The 19701-nt window shown below is 34.1% G+C and overlaps 4 protein-coding genes across 8 annotated transcripts in view; 1 reads left to right on the plus strand and 3 right to left on the minus strand.

The window, feature by feature from the left end:
* Positions 1-1230: 1230 nt before the first annotated feature.
* Positions 1231-2984, minus strand: LOC119838549. The gene is made up of 2 exons (XM_038364528.1): positions 2604-2984; positions 1231-1568 (listed from the first exon to the last, which is right to left on the minus strand). The coding sequence occupies exons 1-2, from the start codon at positions 2895-2897 to the stop codon at positions 1425-1427; spliced, it is 438 nt and encodes a 145-aa protein (XP_038220456.1). The 5' UTR covers positions 2898-2984; the 3' UTR covers positions 1231-1424.
* A 5055-nt stretch (positions 2985-8039) lies between these two features.
* On the minus strand, positions 8040-13331 carry LOC119838527. The gene is made up of 2 exons (XM_038364502.1): positions 12995-13331; positions 8040-8828 (listed from the first exon to the last, which is right to left on the minus strand). The coding sequence occupies exons 1-2, from the start codon at positions 13090-13092 to the stop codon at positions 8441-8443; spliced, it is 486 nt and encodes a 161-aa protein (XP_038220430.1). The 5' UTR covers positions 13093-13331; the 3' UTR covers positions 8040-8440.
* Positions 13332-13637: 306 nt separating this feature from the next.
* LOC119838513 (UPF0547 protein C16orf87 homolog) lies at positions 13638-17224 on the plus strand. Its single transcript, XM_038364484.1, has 4 exons — positions 13638-13873; positions 15413-15580; positions 16235-16292; positions 16734-17224. Exons 1-4 carry the CDS (start codon positions 13823-13825, stop codon positions 16916-16918), a joined length of 462 nt encoding a protein of 153 aa, XP_038220412.1. The 5' UTR covers positions 13638-13822; the 3' UTR covers positions 16919-17224.
* An 830-nt stretch (positions 17225-18054) lies between these two features.
* The window catches only part of LOC119838536 (spermine oxidase-like), a 29951-nt gene continuing 28304 nt past the window's right edge, over positions 18055-19701 (minus strand). For all 5 annotated transcript variants that reach the window (XM_038364509.1, XM_038364512.1, XM_038364511.1 and 2 more), the window contains 2 exons: positions 19379-19485; positions 18055-18310 (listed from right to left, as the gene is read on the minus strand). In XM_038364509.1, the coding sequence (XP_038220437.1) occupies positions 18073-18310; positions 19379-19485 (345 nt within the window). In that variant the 3' untranslated portion in view covers positions 18055-18072. The remainder of the gene's footprint in view (positions 18311-19378; positions 19486-19701) is intronic.

Here is a 19701-nt window from a genome sequence, read left to right on the forward strand (position 1 = left end):
AGGTAGTTACTAGAACGATTTTCTTTTATGTCTGTGGATTTAAATTGCACTAAAATATGTTTATTATTCTAAAGTTCTATAGATTTATCAGTACATGTAGTCATAAATGAGTTGCAGGTAATGGTTATTCTATATCATATCTTGACTTCAGTCATCTCAAAATTGCATGTTGAGACGTTATTTAATTGGTAAATTTAGATATGTAATATGTGAAGGTATCTTAGCAACTGATTTATTAACACACAGTCCAAATTACTGGACTATAAGGACCACTAAAACTATTATGTACGCATCTGCTTAGAAAGATTTATTATAAACTAGCTGTGCTCCGTGGTTTCACCTGCATAAGTCCGTATCCTGTAGGAATATCGGGATAAAATGTGGCCTTTATGATATTCCAGGTGTCCAGCTGGCATTGCAATTGGTTGAAAGAGCAACGCACACACACACCTTTACAAACTTTCGCATTTATAATGTTAGTAGGATTCTGCCCACAAGGGAATGAAAGTTAAAATTATGAAACCACACCGCACGGATGAAGCTGTGGTTAACAGCTACTATAAAACAATAATAAAAAATAGTTCTGAAAGAATAAATTTTAATTTTGTTTTAGAAGTAGACAAAAAGATACATACAAAAATATTAGTTTTAAAAGCTGCATTTTTCTAATACAAAAATGATAAATTCCCGCTGAAGTTGGATCTCTTTGTCTTATTTAAATCATTTTCTCTTTAATTTGTTACACATACAAAACCTTCTAATTATAATGATTGATTTAAAATAATGATTACATTTTTAATAAGTTTTGAAACTAAACTAAACAAAGAATAACTTGACTATATTAAATTTATTTCTACACAGTCTTAAATGGTTAATGGAAGGTAAATTTATTTCATAAATATGACAAACTTAACATTAGTTCATAAATAAAGGTCCATCACATAACAAATAACAAATTGCAGAATATAGTTAATGACTTTATTTTATGCACTTTGATGTTATTATCAAAAATTAAATAACAAATGCTCTTTATAAAAATTACTTTGTTTAATTACTTTTTTTTAATTTATTACAGAGAAAAATTTTATGCAGAAACTCTTAGTTGAAGTAAATTCAATAGCAATTAAATTTTTATGTTAAATCATACACATACTTGGGATTTAACAACTTTTTAAAGGATTTTAAACATTTATTTATTAAACCCGCTGTAAATTGATTTATAGGTTTTTCTGCACATTTCCTTTTTGATTTAAAGTAAATAAAAAATAGCATGTACAAAATTATAGTGATGTATAATGAAGAAATTATTTTAATCACTTATATTAACGATATATTTGTTAGACAGACAATATAAATTTTAAGCACCATTACAAAATAATCTATTATGATTTAAAATATACTAAATTGGTTGCGCCCCGCACAACTCATAGCAAAGGTTGATATGTAAACGATCTTAGCTTGGCTTTCTTCAGTTCTGTAGTGTGTCCCTCAGCTGAGAGGTGTCTTGTTAACGTTCTCGATGGAACAACCACATTGCATATTGTGCAATAGCAGATGTCAGTTTCTATCTATAAAATGTTATAGGAAATGTAGGTGATATGTTTATACACATGTATCATTGTTATCTAAATCTAATCTAAATGTAAATAATTAAAATTGTTAATTGTTTAATATCATAAATTCATATTAAACTATAGAATTGAAATTTCATATGTATGTAGCAGAAATTATATTTTATTATGTCTTAAATTAAACTTTTATGTACTGTATTGGAAAGACACAGACTCCTGAAACAGGGAAAGCTATATTAGGAATCTGGGATTCATGTTGGATGTGATATATAATTTGTTCAATACATGATTTTTGTTTTTTTACACGCTTTTTATTAGCTTCACCTGTATGTTTGTATGTTTGTTTGTATGTTTGTTTGTTTGTAACCGACTTCTTTGGGCGCGATTTTGACCCACTTTAAACGGCCAGATTTCGTTCAAACTTTGTAGATTTATTAAGGACCGATGACAATACACTAATTTGATAAAATTATTCCATTTTTCAATTTGCAAAATATGATTTTTGTTAAAGCGTGTTTTTTAGTTTTTTTTAAACTATTATATATTATTTTTATTTATCTATATCTATGAACAAGCTATAGAGAAAAGCAATGAAACATGTGTATAGTTGCATCTCCATTGAGAAGTTGCTCAAACTTCTGTGTCCTGCTAGACTGAGACAGTTGTGAGTTCCCACTGGGTATCAATTCCAGGACCCCTCAGTTGTCTAAGCGAGATAGCCACTGTACTGAGGAGGCAATTACAGAAGCTTCTAGTAAAAAGCTACTAGATTCTTTTTATGTACATGCGTAGTTGGGAACATTTTTAAAGTACTTATCATCTTATCATCTGCAACTGAACTAGTAAAATATGAACGACTTGGCCACTGATTATTTCTAACAAAAGGTAAGAAAGGGGCTAGGGCATGAAGCTAATCGCACTGATAAAATGTGATCAAAGCAATACGAATTCATGTGTCCATAATCCTAAGAAATACTTTTCGAGTTGTTTGTCAAACCAGTTTTATATGCTCTAAAATAAATAATCTAATACCTGGCGTATTAAATTCTCAGCAAAATCTTCCTTGTGTGGCGACAAAATCATTAATTGCTTGTGCTTATGCGATTTCTTGTGTTTTTCTTTATCACCCTTTGCCAAACTAAATTCTTCGTTACATATCACGCATTTGTATATATTACTGGAAGTTATAATGCCGTGGTATGAGTCTGAAGACACGACAAGTTTTTTACCATTTTTCAAAGTTAGTATCATAAAATCTTCTGGTTCAATAATAATGTTGTTATTTTTTTCAACTTGTTTCGGACGTCGTAATACAGGAATCGACATTTTCAAAGTTTTATAAATTGTTATTTAGTTAGAACACACTTTACGTCGTTAATGTTTAATTTATAAAAATATTAAAAACTTTGCAGGTGGCACGAAAATTCGAAAGTGGTTTTAATTTTTGTTATAGCTACGCGTCTTTTGGCTTATTGTATTAAAAAAAAATTTGCTGGATTTCTGAACATTATATCGGACATCCATGATTTACAATCATGTGTAATTTGCTGTTAGTTTATTACTCTCTTTTTGAAAAATCATTTTATTATCAATTCTGTATTGTTACGATGTACTAAGAGTATAAAGTCTGTGATTAATCACAAATATTCGACTCTTAGTCTTCTTTAAAAGTAACATTTCAAAGAAACTGTAAACATTTTGGTCCTTGTTTTGTGTTAAATCAATATAATTACATACTTCAAGCGGAGTGGAAACAGTCCCAGTAATTATAACTGTTTAACTACCCTCATGTTGTGTACTGCAAGTTACAACATATTATTGCCTCTGTGATACCAACCGCCTCACTTAATAGCTGCCGATCCGATCATATGTCAATCTAATTTATAAAATTCTCAAGGCAGAACAGCGTATGCCGGGTGCAGCTAGTTACCATATATTATACAGTACTTGGGGCGTTTCCCACTCTAACATTAACTAATGTGGACCAAAATGAAATGACAGTTAATTATATTGTAACAAAGTTATAGCGAGTTCTAACTAAGGAAAACACGTTGTTACGGAAAACGGGAAACGAAATTCTTTACCAGCTCGCCTGTCATGTACTGTTTTGTTAAAGTACCTGATCCATTGCAGCTAAAAATGGAGGAAAATGGATATGGATACATACTTCATTGAGTGCGTTGAAAACAATTTCTTTTTCTATCAAATCAAATCTGTATGATTCGATAGAAAAAATCGCAAATACCTCTAAGCGTTTTATTCATAAATAAAAACCATGCTAATACACGAGCAACATAGTGATTTAATACCGATTTATATTCTATAGATTTTTAGGTTATTGCGTAAAAAAAAAACTTTTTTATAGTTTATAAATCAACGTCCTTTTTTGATAACATCATTCACTTTTTCATGATACTCCTCATACTCAGAAGAAGATTGGAAAACAAACATTTTGTCTCCTTCTTCGCGAACTGTCTTTTTTCCATGTAAATCCTTTTGTTTGCTAGAAAATATATCTTCTGGAGTCGTTGCGTCATGTTGCAAATTAATTGTTTCTTTTTCTGCTATATTTTTTTCGGCTTCCTGTGATTCTGCATCGTCTTTGACGTCTCCGCTTTCAGTTTCTTCATCTGTATTGCTTTGTTTACCTTCGTTTGTTTCTTCCATTGCTATTTCCGGCTTATTTTCAGTTCCACCTTTATTCTCAAATTCAAGTTTTGCATTCGCAATGGCTTTGTCTTTGGCCCTGCTTGAAGTTTCGTTCTCATTCCAAATTTCAAATTTCTCAGGATCCTTTTTGATATTCCCAATAAGTTTCTTATATTGCAATGTCAGATCGCTCAAAGAATTTGAAATAACATCATTTTCTTCCAGCTCTTTACCCATTAACGTAAAACTGTCCCTGCGTATTTTATTAACATCGTCGTTAATTTCGTTTGCAGTTCCCGATTTTTGGACATTGTCTTTATTAAACGCGTTATTTTGTAACTTTATTATTCCTTCTATTGTTTTTTCAGCAATCATTTCAGCCACTTTGTTGAATTTACTAGATAGCAGGATTTTTTCAATGAACTTGTCAATTTTTAGGGAGTCGTTTTGCGTTGTCGCTAACGTTATATCCAGGATTAGGTAATACAGACAAATTAATCCTGAAAAAATGCAGCTCTGGATCATATATACTACCTAGATAGATATATACTATACTATACCGTAGATATTTATTTATTTATTTATTATATAGATATATATATACTATATATTTATTAGATAGGTAGATATATACTACCGACTAAAAAAGTGAACATAAAGTTAGTTAGCAAGCTTCATACAGCAACATTCGTCGAATCAATTAGGGAAAACAATTTGGAATAAAGATTTTCTTAGATTAATAGAAGTTACTAGTTAAATATTACTAATCTTAATATTATAAGTAGTATCTTATAAAGTAATATACGAATCTATTAATTACTAGAGGTCCGAAGGGCTTTGCCTGTGGGTAATGTATATTAGCCTATGCAGCTGATGCAACTTTCAAAAGAGAATTTATGAACGCGGTTCTGTAGTTTTTGTACAAAAATATTACAAACCTACATACCAAAACAAAGGATTCCTTTTTATAATATAAGTTTACAGATTAAAAGCCACAATAAAAATTATAACTATTTTATACTTACTTACAGAAAACCAAGCTGAGTTCGACATTATTCCATTTTCTAAATTACCTATTTTATAGTATATCGTAAATGTTTTATTGTTATATTTCTTTGCATTTAACTGTACACGTATATTGCATTTTATGCTTCTTGTCTCAATCTAGTATAGTTTTATGCTATCTGTGTATATTATTTCATCGTTTGCCCCTGTTTTTAATTTATATACATAACAACTAGCTGCGTCCCGCGGTTTCAACCGCGTAAGTCCGTATCCCGTAGGAATATCGGAATAAAAAGTTGCTAATATGTTATTCCAGTTGTCCAGCTGTCTACGTACCAAATATAATTGCAATCGGTTCAGTAGTTTTTGCGTGAAAGAGCAACAAACACACGCACATCCTTACAAACTTTCGCATTTATAATATTAGTATGATGAATATAGTAGATAAATAAAATGGCGTTATCGCTTTTAAACTGAATACATATACTGAATGTACCATATGTTACCATCGCCCATGAACATTCGCTGATGTAGAGCCTCTGCGAATTCGCTGACCGCTTTAAATGAGTAAGGTTAAGGAAAAGAAATCGACGGAAATAAATGTCTAGGAAGGGCCTCTGGGTCCCCGACTCATTGAACAAAGAGAGAGAGTGAATAGGCTTCTCCTAGACAGGCGTGCCCATTCATAGTTCGCATCCCTACTTATCAGGTAGGATAGCGGTCAAACGTCTGCCTATTAAAAATAAAAAAAAAAACAAAAGCCGCCCTTTGCACTACATTTCCTATTTTTTGTTAATTTAATTGTTTTTTCGAATGTGCAATAAAGAATATTTCATTTCATTCAAAAGAATGCTACTATTTCACGCCGGTCTTCTCACTTCTGTGGGGGTTTGGTTGGTCCCCTGTGCGACCTGGCCCAATTCGACGTGCCCGACTCTCAAATTCATAAAATATTATATGTTTATATATTAAGAAACGTTTTTCAGAAGACAGTTGTAACACCACTACAACAAAAGAAGTATTACTTTAAGGTAAAATGCGTAGGTAGAGACAGCCATTTCTCTTAAGCAAAATGGGCTGTTAAATTGAAATTTGTAACAGATATATCTGAATAAACATAATATAAGCTACTTCCCACTCGGGTACCGCGCCGCGTAGGTATAGTTTATTGGCGGGTCGAGATCGAATCACAACCAGCTCCCCTGCCCCCTTTACTACTCGACGGAACAGTGGGGTTTTGGTCGTTAGGAATCCGATATAACCCATGGCTCTTTTACCAGGGGCGTTGGGTTCACTATTGGGTTATCTATGCAAGATTTCCCAACTAAGAAAAAGGAAGATATAGTTTTAACGATGGTAAATGGGAAGAAATAAAAGACTTCATAATGTGATTTACATTCCGTTTTAATTAAATAAAATTTAGTTAAGAAACAGTTTCTTAATTTTAATTTATCATTAAAATAATTGAATAGTTATTAACGACCACAATAAAAGAATAAAACACAACGATAAATGGCAACCATAACCAATAAGTGCGAATGACAATTAGAAAGAGAGATATGTAAACATTCCATTTTTGATATAGGTTCTTTTATTAAATACAATTTATTAATTTAAAACTAGCTGTGACCCGCGGTTGAAACCGCGTAAGCGTATCCCGTAGGAATATCGGTATAAAAAGTGCCTATGTGTTATTTCAGTTGTCCAGCTATCTACGAAGCAAAATAGTATTATTATTCACCAATAGATGCCAGGAAAAAAAAACACGAATAAAACACGAATATGACATTTTCTAAATAGTATTAAAAATCGTTGGAGCCGATTCCGAGATAAAGAATAAATATAACTATGGCATAGCTATTTGATAATACTTTACATTTAGAAATTAAAGATTTTTAAAGGGATTTTATAGGCGATTTATTCATTATATTATTAACCCGACACCCGAAACCCGTCACACGCTCGCCGTAAAGTAAGCCGTAAAAAATAAATCGCGTTAAAATCGGTTTAAAAGTCTTTAATTTCTAAATATATGATACTCGCGTTAAATCAAACATAAGAAAATACTAATACAGTACATTTTTTATAGATTATAATCATGCAAGTTACATAATAATTTCTATATAATTTCCAATACTGACGTTACATTATTTAAATTTAGACCTTAACTATTAATCAACAAGCTTTAATTTATAAATTGTGAGAAATAGAGAGAGCAGATTATTCCATATTTTCTCTGTATCATTCATCTCTTATATAAATAACGAGATCACGATTCTGAAACGAGTAACTTTTACACATATCAAAATTTTTAATCATATCCTTTTTTACGATAAGGTTTTTAAAATTAAATTTACAAATAAATTATTAAAAGAACTTCCATGACTTAACAATCAAAAAATTTGCACAAACTGGGTGGAGACGACAATTGAAAAACAAATTAAATTACGCATATATATAATGACGTTTCAAGTCTATATATCAAAATCCATTATAACACTATCACATTAATATTATTAAATGTTTCATAATAATATCACATTATTAAATGTTTAAAGTTTGTTTGTTTGGATGTTTGTCCGTCAATCCACGCTGAAATTACGGAACGGATTTTGATAAAATTTGGTATATAGACTGGGTATGAGCTGATTTGGGTGATAGGATAATTTTATCCCGATTAAATGCTCCCTTGGGATAAAACAGCCGAAACAACCGTCTAGCATTCAATAGTTTAACCATTAAACATTATTTTTAGTTTTCCTGATTTTTTACAAAACACCCTGTAGATAGCTAGGTACTGTAACTCTTACACGACAATGCGCCGTTGCCGCACTTCTTGCTCACAGGTTAGTGAATTATTTATTATACATGGTGATTTTGTCTCTATTCCATTGGTATCATACCACTATTTTAATTTTGATTTTAATTTTTCTATTCTAATTTCAAAATATTATATAGCAGTATTTGCGTATTTTCTTTTATTATCGTAATGGCGTCTCCACCCACTTATATCAATTTTAATTGGGGTTTCACTTGGTGCACCGATTGAAATATTTTCAGTCATTATCAGTCACCTAATTGCTCTTATAATACACCCAACATAATTTTCCCGCTGTGATGGTGATTTGTGATTAGCCCTATCCCACTGCCCGTTTATTCATGTCTCCCCATAAATACATATTATTTATCAATTGAAAAACTACAGTTTCGTTTTATTAATGGTTATTTTTAAAGTGCTTTTTATAATCCTTCCTCGTTATAAGTATATTACATTCATTACATTCCACCTTCTCTCTCTTATATTCAAACGGGTATAAATCCGTAACATCGACGTCTTCACCGCTATCCTCATTGAATGGCTCATTAAAATCCGTTTTCCGAACTAACAATTTATAATCTGCGACCTTTGTTATTTCGGCTACGTTATCTGTATTTGACACTCTCTCGAACCACACTTCGTTGACGTCTTTCTTCAAGAACATCGGTAGCTTCGATTTGAGGTTGTAGTGGTGGGAACGAATGTGGTATTTTAGCCTTATCGGTTGGGCGAACGACAGGTTGCACGCTGTGCACGGATGTTTGCCCGCTCCGCGTGGAATTAGTCTGCGGAAGCAAGGTAGTGCCTTAAACAAACAAACAAACAAACAAACAAAAACACTTTATTGTGCACCAATGATAACATAAAGTAACAAAGAATATGTATATACACTAAAACATGAACATTTCACAACAGGCGGTCTTATCGCTAAGGCAGCGATCTCTTCCAGACAACCTGGTGGTCAAGGAGAAGCTGTGGAAAATATAAGTATGGGGACCTTAAAGTTAAAACGTCCTGTATAAAGCTACGTATATATTAGAATTAAAATAATATAAGCAGTGGTGGCTCAGTGGTGAGAACCTCGGACTTCGAAATCGATAAGTCGGGGTTCGAGACCGGGCGAGCGTGCAGGAAATAAATTGATTTTTCAATTTATCTGCAAATGTGGATAACATCGCCACTGCTTAGAACGGTGAAGGAAAACATCGTGAGGAAACCGGCATGTCCGAGAATCAAAAGTTCGACGACATGTGACATCTGCCAACCCGCACTTGGCCAGCGTGGTGGATTATGGCCTGAACCCTCATAGGAGGCCTGTGTCCCAGCAGTGGGAACATGTATGGACTGATGATGATATATTAGAATTGAAGAAATCAAGCCGATCCTGCCTGTCCTGTCCTGTCTATCTGTTCGCTAAACACAACAATTACTATTTTTAACAAAATAATTATTTAGACGCCTTCAAATTGTCAGAATTAGAGCAAATTCAAATGGGACCACACCGAACGCACCAGCTTTTTTTTAAGTCAGTTGAATACGACTGATATGATTTGGTAAGGTTATTTTTATGATTAATACGACAATAAGAAATTTTGAAAGAACAGATAAATTTGATCACGAGGCGGGATGCGCACCCGCGTTTTTGGCACGGCGTTGCTACGGTTTGGCATTTGTAAAGCATTTCAATGCTATAAAACTAAAAATTAAATTTAATATGACAATAGTTGTTGAAGTTCAATATCCAATAAGTAATTTTTTTTTTTATGTCACAGTCGGCAATGGAGCTGGTGGGACGCCTGATGATAAGCGCTACCAGCGCCCATAAACATTTGCAGAGGCGTAAAATCGATTACAGACCTTACGCCTCTACAAATGGATTGTCGACTTTAAATTGGGAAGGGATTAAGAAAGGATTGGCGAGAGGAATAAAGGAAAGGGCTGGGAAGGGGAAGGAAAAGGATATGGGCCTCCGGTAAGTAAGAAGACATAAACGACTTGCAATTTGCCTAGCATACCAACATGAAACGCCATCATTGGAATAATAAACATCGGTATCCAAGATTAAAAGTTATATAGAACATACATAGATTCCATATAGGTCGATTTCCAGATTTTTCAAGTCTTAAAAAAGTTGAAGCTACAATTTTAGGAGGCTGCGACATCGCCAACAAAACTGGTTAGATAGAACGAACATTAGTCTGTCGTCCCTCTTTATTATTGTAATCTTGGTCGGTAGTCCACTACGCACTGGTCAGTGGTTAAGTGCTCACGCTAGGGGACAACAATGGAGTGGAGGCTTCAAACCATATATTTTCTAGTATATAGTATAGTACATAAGGGTAAAACGTAAAAAAAAATGAAATCGAAAATTGTTCTAGAAACAACTTCGGCTCTGATTTTTTTGCTTTTTGTTTACCAGTCTGAATTTGAATGTTATTCTGCAGTCTCTATTGTTTCTTTTGAGTTTGCCTGGAAGAGATTGCTTTTTAATAAAGTTGACGTCTTTTGCGCTCTCGCCATACTTTGTTCGATTCGTTTTTGTTCGTAATGGGACTGCGTAATAAAGCAAATAGGAAAATAATATGGAAGCCATAGTCCGTATCCCGTAGGAATATCGGGATAAAAAGATGCCTCTATGTTATTGCAGTTGTTCAGCTATCTACGTACCAAATTTCATTGCAATCGGTTTAGAAGTTTTTGCGTGAAAGAGCAACAAACACACACACACATCCCTACAAACTTTCGCATTTATAATATTAGTAGGATGTTATTTGTTATAACTATATTTTTACAAAGTCAAATTATTTGATGGCACGTCAATAATCTCATTCAATATTTCTTTAGTAAAATCGCACGTTGATACGCAATGGTTTACCACCTCTGCACTAACGTCTAGACTCTAGTCACTAGTGTATCAGCACCCTTGTACTAATGTTACAAAAATCCCTTCCCAATGGATATCACCTAACAACCAGCTACAAATTTGTATCTATCACGCTCAAATACGCTAATTGAGTGAAAAAAAAATGGTTGCCTGTAAAGTCGGTTTTACGGGCGAAGATTTTACGTGACAACGTCTCTTTCTCGGTAGAATATTTATTGATATGAATATTATTAAATTGCACAATAGGAACAAGGAATTGAATGAAAATAAGAATCGCACAAATTTTAACTATAGAAAATATATTTTGTTTACTAAAAAGACAGAGACAGAGACACAAGCACGCGCCGATTCAATGCGCCTAATTCTCTAGTGCTGCGCGCGCGGCGGACCGATCATAGTTCGGTGACTCATCGTAACGTTACCGGGCGTTACACTTTTTCATGAGTGCCTCCGAGCCGCAACCTAATTTAAGACGTTGTCACGTCAATAACTCACAACGCACCGTGGTCACAGTAAAGCATCCACATCGCGAAATCGTGTTATGGCACAAGAAAACGCACACAGCGCGTTATGGCAATAATGAAATTGTCACACATTAAAACTTGAAGCTCCTCATTATTCCAGGTAGATAGATCGACGTGTTTTAATAAACCAATTAATGCTGCGTCGTGGGGCGTAGCTACCGGCGCGTCAGCCGTATCACTAACTAGCTTTTGCCTGCGGTTTCGTACGGGTTAAATTCGGTGTAGTTTAATGGACGTTATACACAACCCTCCTCTTGATTCACTCTATCCATTTAAAAAAAAACCATCAAAATATGTAGCGTAATTTTAAAGATCTAAGCATACACATAGACGGCGGAAACGGCGGCGGCGGCGACTTTGTTTTATACTATGTAGTGAAACGGAGCCCTCGGGCTCCGGGGCGGGCGGAACGTGTGTATCATTTAATAATGTAAAGACGAAACAAGATTCCCAGTCTAAAAATATGGATTCAAGGTACGTCTTTATTATATTTAAAATCCCACTAGATTCTTGTATTTTTTAGAGAGCCATTTTACTAAAGATATATATACTTCCTAAAAAATAATAGTCCAGAAATGAGCGATATTTCAAATACTTATTTTGATGCAGTTACTCTTCTTGTGGACTCCATTAACGCACGACACAAAATTCGCTATGTCACATAGAGTTATTCATTCGTGTCGTGCCTTACACAGACCAAATAGTCTGTCTATTAGCGTCACAACCGGTCGTGACTCGTGAGCTCATTCAATAGAACCATAACACGATTCACTATGTGAACCTTTTATTTATTCATTTATTTATTAAAGTCAATGAATTATTACACTAATCACACTATTGTTATAACTCAATCACGCTCAAACTACTGAACGGATATTCATGACATTTGGTATAAAGACAGGGAGACATTGTAAGAGCTGACTTGGGTGATAGATTTATTTTTATCTGAATCAAATGCTTCCTTGGGAAACACAGCACTGCCATTCATAAAATAAAATTGAATTGAATTGAATTGCTTCCTTGGGATAAAACTACTTGGTATTCGGGCGGAGCCGGGACGAGCGTCTAGTTTATATATAAAAGAATACTGCTGGCATATACGTACGAAAAGGCGGACATATTGCTCCAAAACAAACTCTTCCAGGCAACCGTGCCAAGCATAAAAACAATAACTTACATATTAGGAAATAATACGTACTTTCTTCAATTTAAATAATAACTTTCATAATACCTAGTACAATTTAAAAAAATACATATACGTATAAAAAATACAGCGACTATTACGTGTTGTGAGCTAATTTTTCAATGAGCGATTTTGGCCTTTGAGCGAAACAAATCTTCTTAACGTGATTAAAAGAGAATATTACAGGAAATTACGTATTATTATTGTATTTTCCATTTACATTGCTGTGACTTGTGCGCCTGCCCCAGTCTGTTATCTAAACATTGAATATATAATGATAATTTTTAATTACACTTATCGATATCTCTTAAATATATTATTGTTTTGGCTGGCAAAAATAAATTAAAAATATAATAAAACCTTTTCACAACTTTGGTTGACACCGGTGGAGGCATTTCAATTTTTGTTTTATCATTTAAAATAGTTTCTGAATTATTATCTTCTGATGGTTCAGTCATAACACTGCAGAAAACTTACACAAATGTAGACTTCTGTGCATTTTTGCGTATCATATATCACTATTTCAATGTATTAATAAATTCACGAATTGTGAATTAAGTTAAATGTTCTACTACTGCGATTGGTTTAAAAAAATGCGCATTGCGTCAGTGTACTCTTATCCAATAATCACATTTCCACACTATGAGTTTTATTGAAATTGTAGGAATATTATTTTGATAATTGAATGTTGATAGAGACAATACCTACTTTCTTTCAATTTTGTTGCTAGTGTTAAAAAAAAAACAGTGTGTATGAAGTTCGTGAATAGGAAAAAACCGGTGTCGTAACAAAAACATATATTGTTTGCATACTGACGCCTTTCGTAAACATACATTAATTTTAGGAAACGAATCAGATGTTTTTTAAATTATATTTTGCTATAACATATTAACAATAACAATAATTATGCCAAAATTTAACAGTAAAAGATCGTTCAATGAATGGGTTCTTTATTGTGTCACTGTTGACAACTGACAGTGCAATTTAATTGGTCACAAAAGTCAAAATTGTCTAGTATCTGATTTATTTGGCCTTGTGTGTTTAATAAAATAAAACCCTTTGAAATCAATACACATCACATTATAATCATTTATGTGTTTATTTCTGTACACGTAAAACGTGAATGCACATTATAGTACAATAATTGAAATCATTAATATATTAAAAACGTATTATGTGGAGGCGAAAATGGGTAAAAATAAGATGATAGCTAAAAGCTGCCCCAAATGTGAATTGCAGGTAATATTTTTTACGCTATGTATCTGTGATAATTTTTTTTTAATTTCTGACGCTACTTAAGATCATATACCATATATAATAGAATCTAATAATTCTTATTTTTAATAACAAGATTATTTATTATTGTATTAAATCGAACATTTAACAATTTTAGTTTCTTTTTATCAGCATACAACTTTTAAATATTTTTGTAAGATAATTATGAAATATATGATTATGTAAGATATTATTGAAACCACCATGTTAATATTGATATAAAGTTGTAATTAACTAATTAACTACAACTAATTAAGATTTAGTTCCAGTCATTTTCCCAACAAACAACTTTAATTACCTAAGGACCATTCATGACAAACAAAAAACAATCTCAGACAGAGAAAGTACATACTTACATGTATGCATCTATCACACTATCACACACACTTCACCTTTATATTGTAAATGTGAAAGTTTGTTTGTTTGAATGTTTGTCCATCAATCATGCTGAAACTACTGAATGGATTTTTATGAAATTTGGTAGACTGACAGGGTATGAGCTGATTTAGGTGACAGTATACTTATTATCCTGATTAAATGTCACCTTACGCCTCAATTGGATTGCCAACTTCAGATTGGAAAGGGATAAACAAAGGATGGATGAGAAGAATTAAAGACTGTGACTGGAAAGGGTAAGGTAAAGAATATGGGCCTCCGGCTCCTCCACTCATTGATTGAAACACAGCAATATGCTGTTTCATACCAATCTGTGTGGGTTGTGGTACTTCCAAGTTACAAGCTGTCCCAATTTGTGCTGAAGTGTGCTTGACTACCACATTTATACATAATTTTTTGGTAGATATGACCAAGAAAGTACAGATAGGTGAACTCTGAGGATGAGGTGGGAAGTAGTTTTTATTCTATCATTGCATAACTGTCAAATGTGTGTTGTATATTCAACATGGTGGATTAGATTAGCTTAATTTTATGTAAAGACTAATAAGCAGTTGGAGCCCCACAGTGTAAGACTCAGTCAGTATTATGTATGCACATTTGGGAAAATTAAATTCTAAGCATAATACATAACTGCAATATCTTTGCACTAGCTGCGCCCCGTGGTTTCACCCGCGTAAGTCTGTATCTCGGTAGGAATATCGGGATACAAATCGTTGCTTATGCGTAACATCCATACATACATGCATCCATCCATACTTACAAACTTTTGCGTTTATAATATTAGTAGGATTATAGTCTAAGGATAAAGTGTGTTAAGCAAACAGATGTTATGGATAACAAATTGTTCAACAATTAACAGTGTTGTGAATATAAACTGATTATAAGATTCTTACTGTGACATATACATAGATTTTAGTACAGATGAATATCATTGGAGGAGGCCAGCACCCTTTCCATTCCATCCCTTCCTTCCAGACAATTTTTTCCTTATTTCTTACGTCATAAAAGCGGGCAGCACAACGCAGAGGCGCTACCTCTGTGACTTCATAGGTGGTGATGATCGCTTACTCAGTTTCCCGCTATGATATAAAAAAATCGTCATTTCAGGTGGCAGTAGCATCGAAGTCATGCAAGTGCGGGCACACGTTCTTCGCCGCGCGCCGCGGCGCGGACACGTTGCCAGCTGTTGAGGACATAAGACGGAGAACGGGGAGAATTAAACGAGCTCAACCGCAGTTTTATGATGCACAGCATTATCAGAAGCAGAAACGGAAAGTATGTGTTAATGTAGCTGTAATGTTAAACAGAATGTTGGTTGTTGTTATTAACACGCTTTTATTAGCTTCACCAAGTCATTGTGGGCAAAAAAGTTCTCAATTTAATTGTATGAATTTTTGGGTTTTGTTAATGGATGACTCTGTGGGTTTTGTCTATTGACGCGATAATTTTTGTGTTTGCTTGTAAATAGTTGTCATTTGGTACCATTTTAGGATCCTGATCGTTGCCCCAAGGGATATTGGTGACCATATTTGTGAAAAATTGTTTTTTTCTATTCTTTCAAAAGTTTCTCATTTATAAAGCGTTTCAATGCATTAAAACTTAAAATTAAATAGACCTTATTTGTATTTTATATTAATAAAAATTATAGTTTACTAGTAGTTGCCCGCAGCTTAGCCAGCGCCGGTCTTAATAAATATTTATGGTACAAACCTACATCCTCTATTATATCACCTTGGGGGTAGAATTTATCGAAATCCTCCCTTAGCAGACGCCTACGTCATAACATCTATCCGCATGCCAAATCTCAGCCCGATCCGTCCAGTGGTTCGGGCTGTGCGTTGATAGATCTCTATGTCAGTCAGTCAGTCAGACAGATGGTCTCCTTTGAGTTATTATATTTAGATTAATAATTGCATTTTTTTATTCCAGTCGCCGAAGAAGCGTTCACTCGATGATGAATTCAAAAACAAAGACAAAAATGAATCAGGTGAGAGAGAAAATTCTTTAATAAACATTGATCCAAAACAGTGCTATGATTTAGCTGTAAAAATGTTACAAACTGACAGACTTTCGCATTTATATATGTAACATTAGTGTGGATTATAAATAATCTATACTAATATTATAGAGCTGAAGAGTTTGCCGCACTAATGTCAGAAACTACTGGTCTGATTTGAAAAATTCTTTCAATGTTACATTGCCCATTAATGAGGAAGGATATAGGCTATATATATGTGGTATGTAACCCAGGCGAAGCCGGGGCGGACCGCTAGTAGTAGATATAGGTAATTATAAATTAACATAGACCATGCTCGCTGTTAAATGTTCGAAAAGCTAGTATTAATAATGTAAATAACAAATTGCATTTCGAATCTTTCGAATCCGTTAGAAAGTTTCTAATTTAATTAAAAATGTACTATTTTTACAGCAACAGCCAGGGCCCGTCGCCGCAGGGCCCTCCGCAGGGCCAAAAGGTCCCCGCAACAAACGGAGAGGACAAGGGACCCCACGCCGCAGTTACGGCCGTCGCAAGTAGCGCGATGCCAACTCATTTTGTTAGAGATCAATAGGAAAATGCGCGCTGTTACCTGGCAACCGCCGGCTGACGGCTAGAGGCCCTGCACTTGGGGCCCCAGATTGAATTTAGAAACGTTAAAACATAGTGACGTGTCGTCAGGGACTGTTTCAAGGCAGAAGTTGCTTGTGGGTACGATTTTATTGTAGGTTAAAAAGAAGCCCTGATACACCTGAATCAGCAATGTGCATTGATGAAAGGTTCTAATTGATCTTATCTTGAATGATCCAAGTGAGTATTAAACGGGGGTTCAAGAAAATAGAGGCCCCAGTTGGATTTTTGTTCAAATTCTACAAGCATTTATTGAATATTAAGTCAATGTTTTGTATTAAGCTCTAAAGAGTAAATATACAAAATATCGGATTAAAAGATACTTATAATTAGTTTAAAAGTACATTTTTTTTTGTCGTATGATAACATTTTATATTGCAATTACATGATAATCAAAGCTTTTAAATAATGAGACTCAAAGTATTAAAATGGCTTTTTAATATTAAAATGCACATGTGACAGCTTTCTTATAGATCAAGTTATTGGATAAGTATATCATTGTAAATAATATGTAAGGTAATCGTTATTTGTAAATACAGAAATTAAAAAATAGCTGTGTTTTCTTAAATCTATTCTATTTTTGAGTATTTATGTTTCAGCGACTAACGAAGTAGAAGAATCTATGTTACTTAGAACGTATTTTACCGTACCGTACCGTACGTATCCCGTAGGAATATCAGGATAAAAAGTTGTCTATATGTTATTCCAGTTGTCCAGCTGTTTACGTACCAAATTTTATTGCAATCAATTCAGTAGTTTTTATGTGAAAGAGTAACAAACATCCATACATACACACATCCGTCTATACCTAGAAACTTTCGCGTTTATAATATTACTAGGATAGATTTATAAGATAAATGTCTATAAATGTTATATTTGAGGTTAAACTAATGCCCCAGAAGAGCAACTCGGAAAATCGGTTTATTTAATTTATCAAAAAACATTTTTTCATTATCATCACTACATACATAGTATAAAACAAAGTCGCATTCCACCGTTTGTATGTCTGTATGTTTAGATTGCTGTAAATTCCGCAACACACACATACATCCATCCCCACAAACTTTCGCATTTATAATATTAGTAGAAAAAAGCAGGATAGGAATACAAATAAAACTCTAAATTTATATAAAACGTTTATTTACATCTTACTACTTGGCAGCAATCTCATAGCTTCCCTATATCCAGTATCACTCGCGCCAGCTACCGTGGAAAAATGTATAGGGTTGGTCGCCTCTCCCGCGAACAGAACCCTCGGTGTTCCGGAGGAATCCAGCAGTGGGGCCCCCAGGGCCTCTCTTGCGTGCGGGTAATTTGGGGTGTCCAAGTTGTCGTAGGTGTAACTACCCCTCGTGTACGGATTACTATACCATTTTGACCTGTAATTTAACAGTTTTTTAATAAAATAACTACATTTCAATTTAATTTTTAGTTTTATAGTATGAAACCACTACATAGTATAAAAGAAAGTCGCTTTCTGACCCTATGCCTCTATGTATGCTTAAATCTTTAAAACTACCCAACGGATTTTGATGGGGTTTTTTTTAATAGATGGAGTGATACAAGAGGAAGGTTTATATGTATAATAACATCTGTTAAACTCCGAATTTAACGCGTGCGAAGCCGCAGGCAAAAGCTAGTGCTTTATAAATGAGAATTCGAACAGAAAAAAATGGATCTCAAGGCGGGATTCGCTTCGGCTCTGGGGTGTCCCTTAGGCACATGAAACCGAAAGAGTAGAAGAAATTCGATTACTGTGGCAGGATCACGGGCGGCCGAGAGGCTAGGCGTTGCTACGGTTTGGCAAAAAACGCGGGTTCAAATCCCGCCTCGTGAACGAGTTCTTTCTATTTTTTATTTTTTTATTTTTCACCTTTAAATTGTTAGACCTAGGCTAAGTTTTAATTTAATCACAATTAGCACCAGCTTTTAAATAAATGACGAATCATCAAAATCGGTTCACCCACTCGAAAGTTCAAAAGTAACATATTCAAAAAATACAGTTTTATTTAACATTATTTTCACAACTCCTACAACATGGGTATCAAATTAAACGAATTGACTATATAGTACTTAGAATCCTACTCCTATTTAACATTATAAATGCGAAAGTTTGTAAGGATGTGTGTGTGTGTTTGTTGCTCATTCACGCAAAACTACCAAACCGATTGCAATGAAATTTGGTACGTAGACAGCTGGACAACTGGAATAACATATAGGCAACTTTTATCCCGATATTCCTACGGGATACGGACTTACGCGGGTGAAACCGCGGGGCGCAGCTACCAATCTGATAAATTTAAAATCCAAGATGGCCGCCAACACAAAATGGAGTCGGCTATTTTTTAAATTAACTTTGCTCGGCAGTTCACCTTTGGCGAATATAGAGTGTGAGAAAAAAAATACACGTAATAATGTTGATGATGAACTGGTGATGATGCAGTTACCTGAGCATGCCAGTTGGTTCCGGTATATTGCTATACTTCTTGCCCATAAACTTTCGAAGCAGCTCCATAGTTTTTCGTATCACGATCTCATCTGGTAATGTCTCCACCTGCGTAATAGAGTTAACATTATAAACACATTTTCTATTGTAGCATTTTTTTTGCCGTAACTAGCTGTTCACCCCGACCCCGCTTGGTGGTAGGTTTTCTATTATTCTAATCTAAGGGTATACAATCCAACAAACCAAAAATCATTTAAATTCGTTCAGCCGTTCTTGAGTTATAAGCGGTGTAATTTACACGATTTTATGCATCTAAATTCTATG

Source organism: Zerene cesonia, unplaced genomic scaffold (assembly GCF_012273895.1).
Source record: "Zerene cesonia ecotype Mississippi unplaced genomic scaffold, Zerene_cesonia_1.1 Zces_u003, whole genome shotgun sequence".
Classification (NCBI taxonomy): Eukaryota; Metazoa; Arthropoda; class Insecta; order Lepidoptera; family Pieridae; genus Zerene; species Zerene cesonia.

Excerpts from the sequence above, each read along its gene's own strand:
- LOC119838549 (XM_038364528.1), bottom strand. The coding sequence starts at position 2,897 with ATGTCGATTCCTGTATTACGACGTCCGAAACAAGTTGAAAAAAATAAC. Across the intron at positions 1,569-2,603 it reads CTGAGAATTTAATACGCCAG|ATAGAAACTGACATCTGCTA; the intron begins GTATTAGATTAT and ends AACATTTTATAG.
- LOC119838527 (XM_038364502.1), bottom strand. The coding sequence starts at position 13,092 with ATGACTGAACCATCAGAAGATAATAATTCAGAAACTATTTTAAATGAT. Across the intron at positions 8,829-12,994 it reads TCAACCAAAGTTGTGAAAAG|ACTAATTCCACGCGGAGCGG; the intron begins GTTTTATTATAT and ends TTGCTTCCGCAG.
- LOC119838513 (XM_038364484.1), top strand. The coding sequence starts at position 13,823 with ATGGGTAAAAATAAGATGATAGCTAAAAGCTGCCCCAAATGTGAATTG. Across the intron at positions 13,874-15,412 it reads GCCCCAAATGTGAATTGCAG|GTGGCAGTAGCATCGAAGTC; the intron begins GTAATATTTTTT and ends TCGTCATTTCAG. Across the intron at positions 16,293-16,733 it reads CAAAGACAAAAATGAATCAG|CAACAGCCAGGGCCCGTCGC; the intron begins GTGAGAGAGAAA and ends CTATTTTTACAG.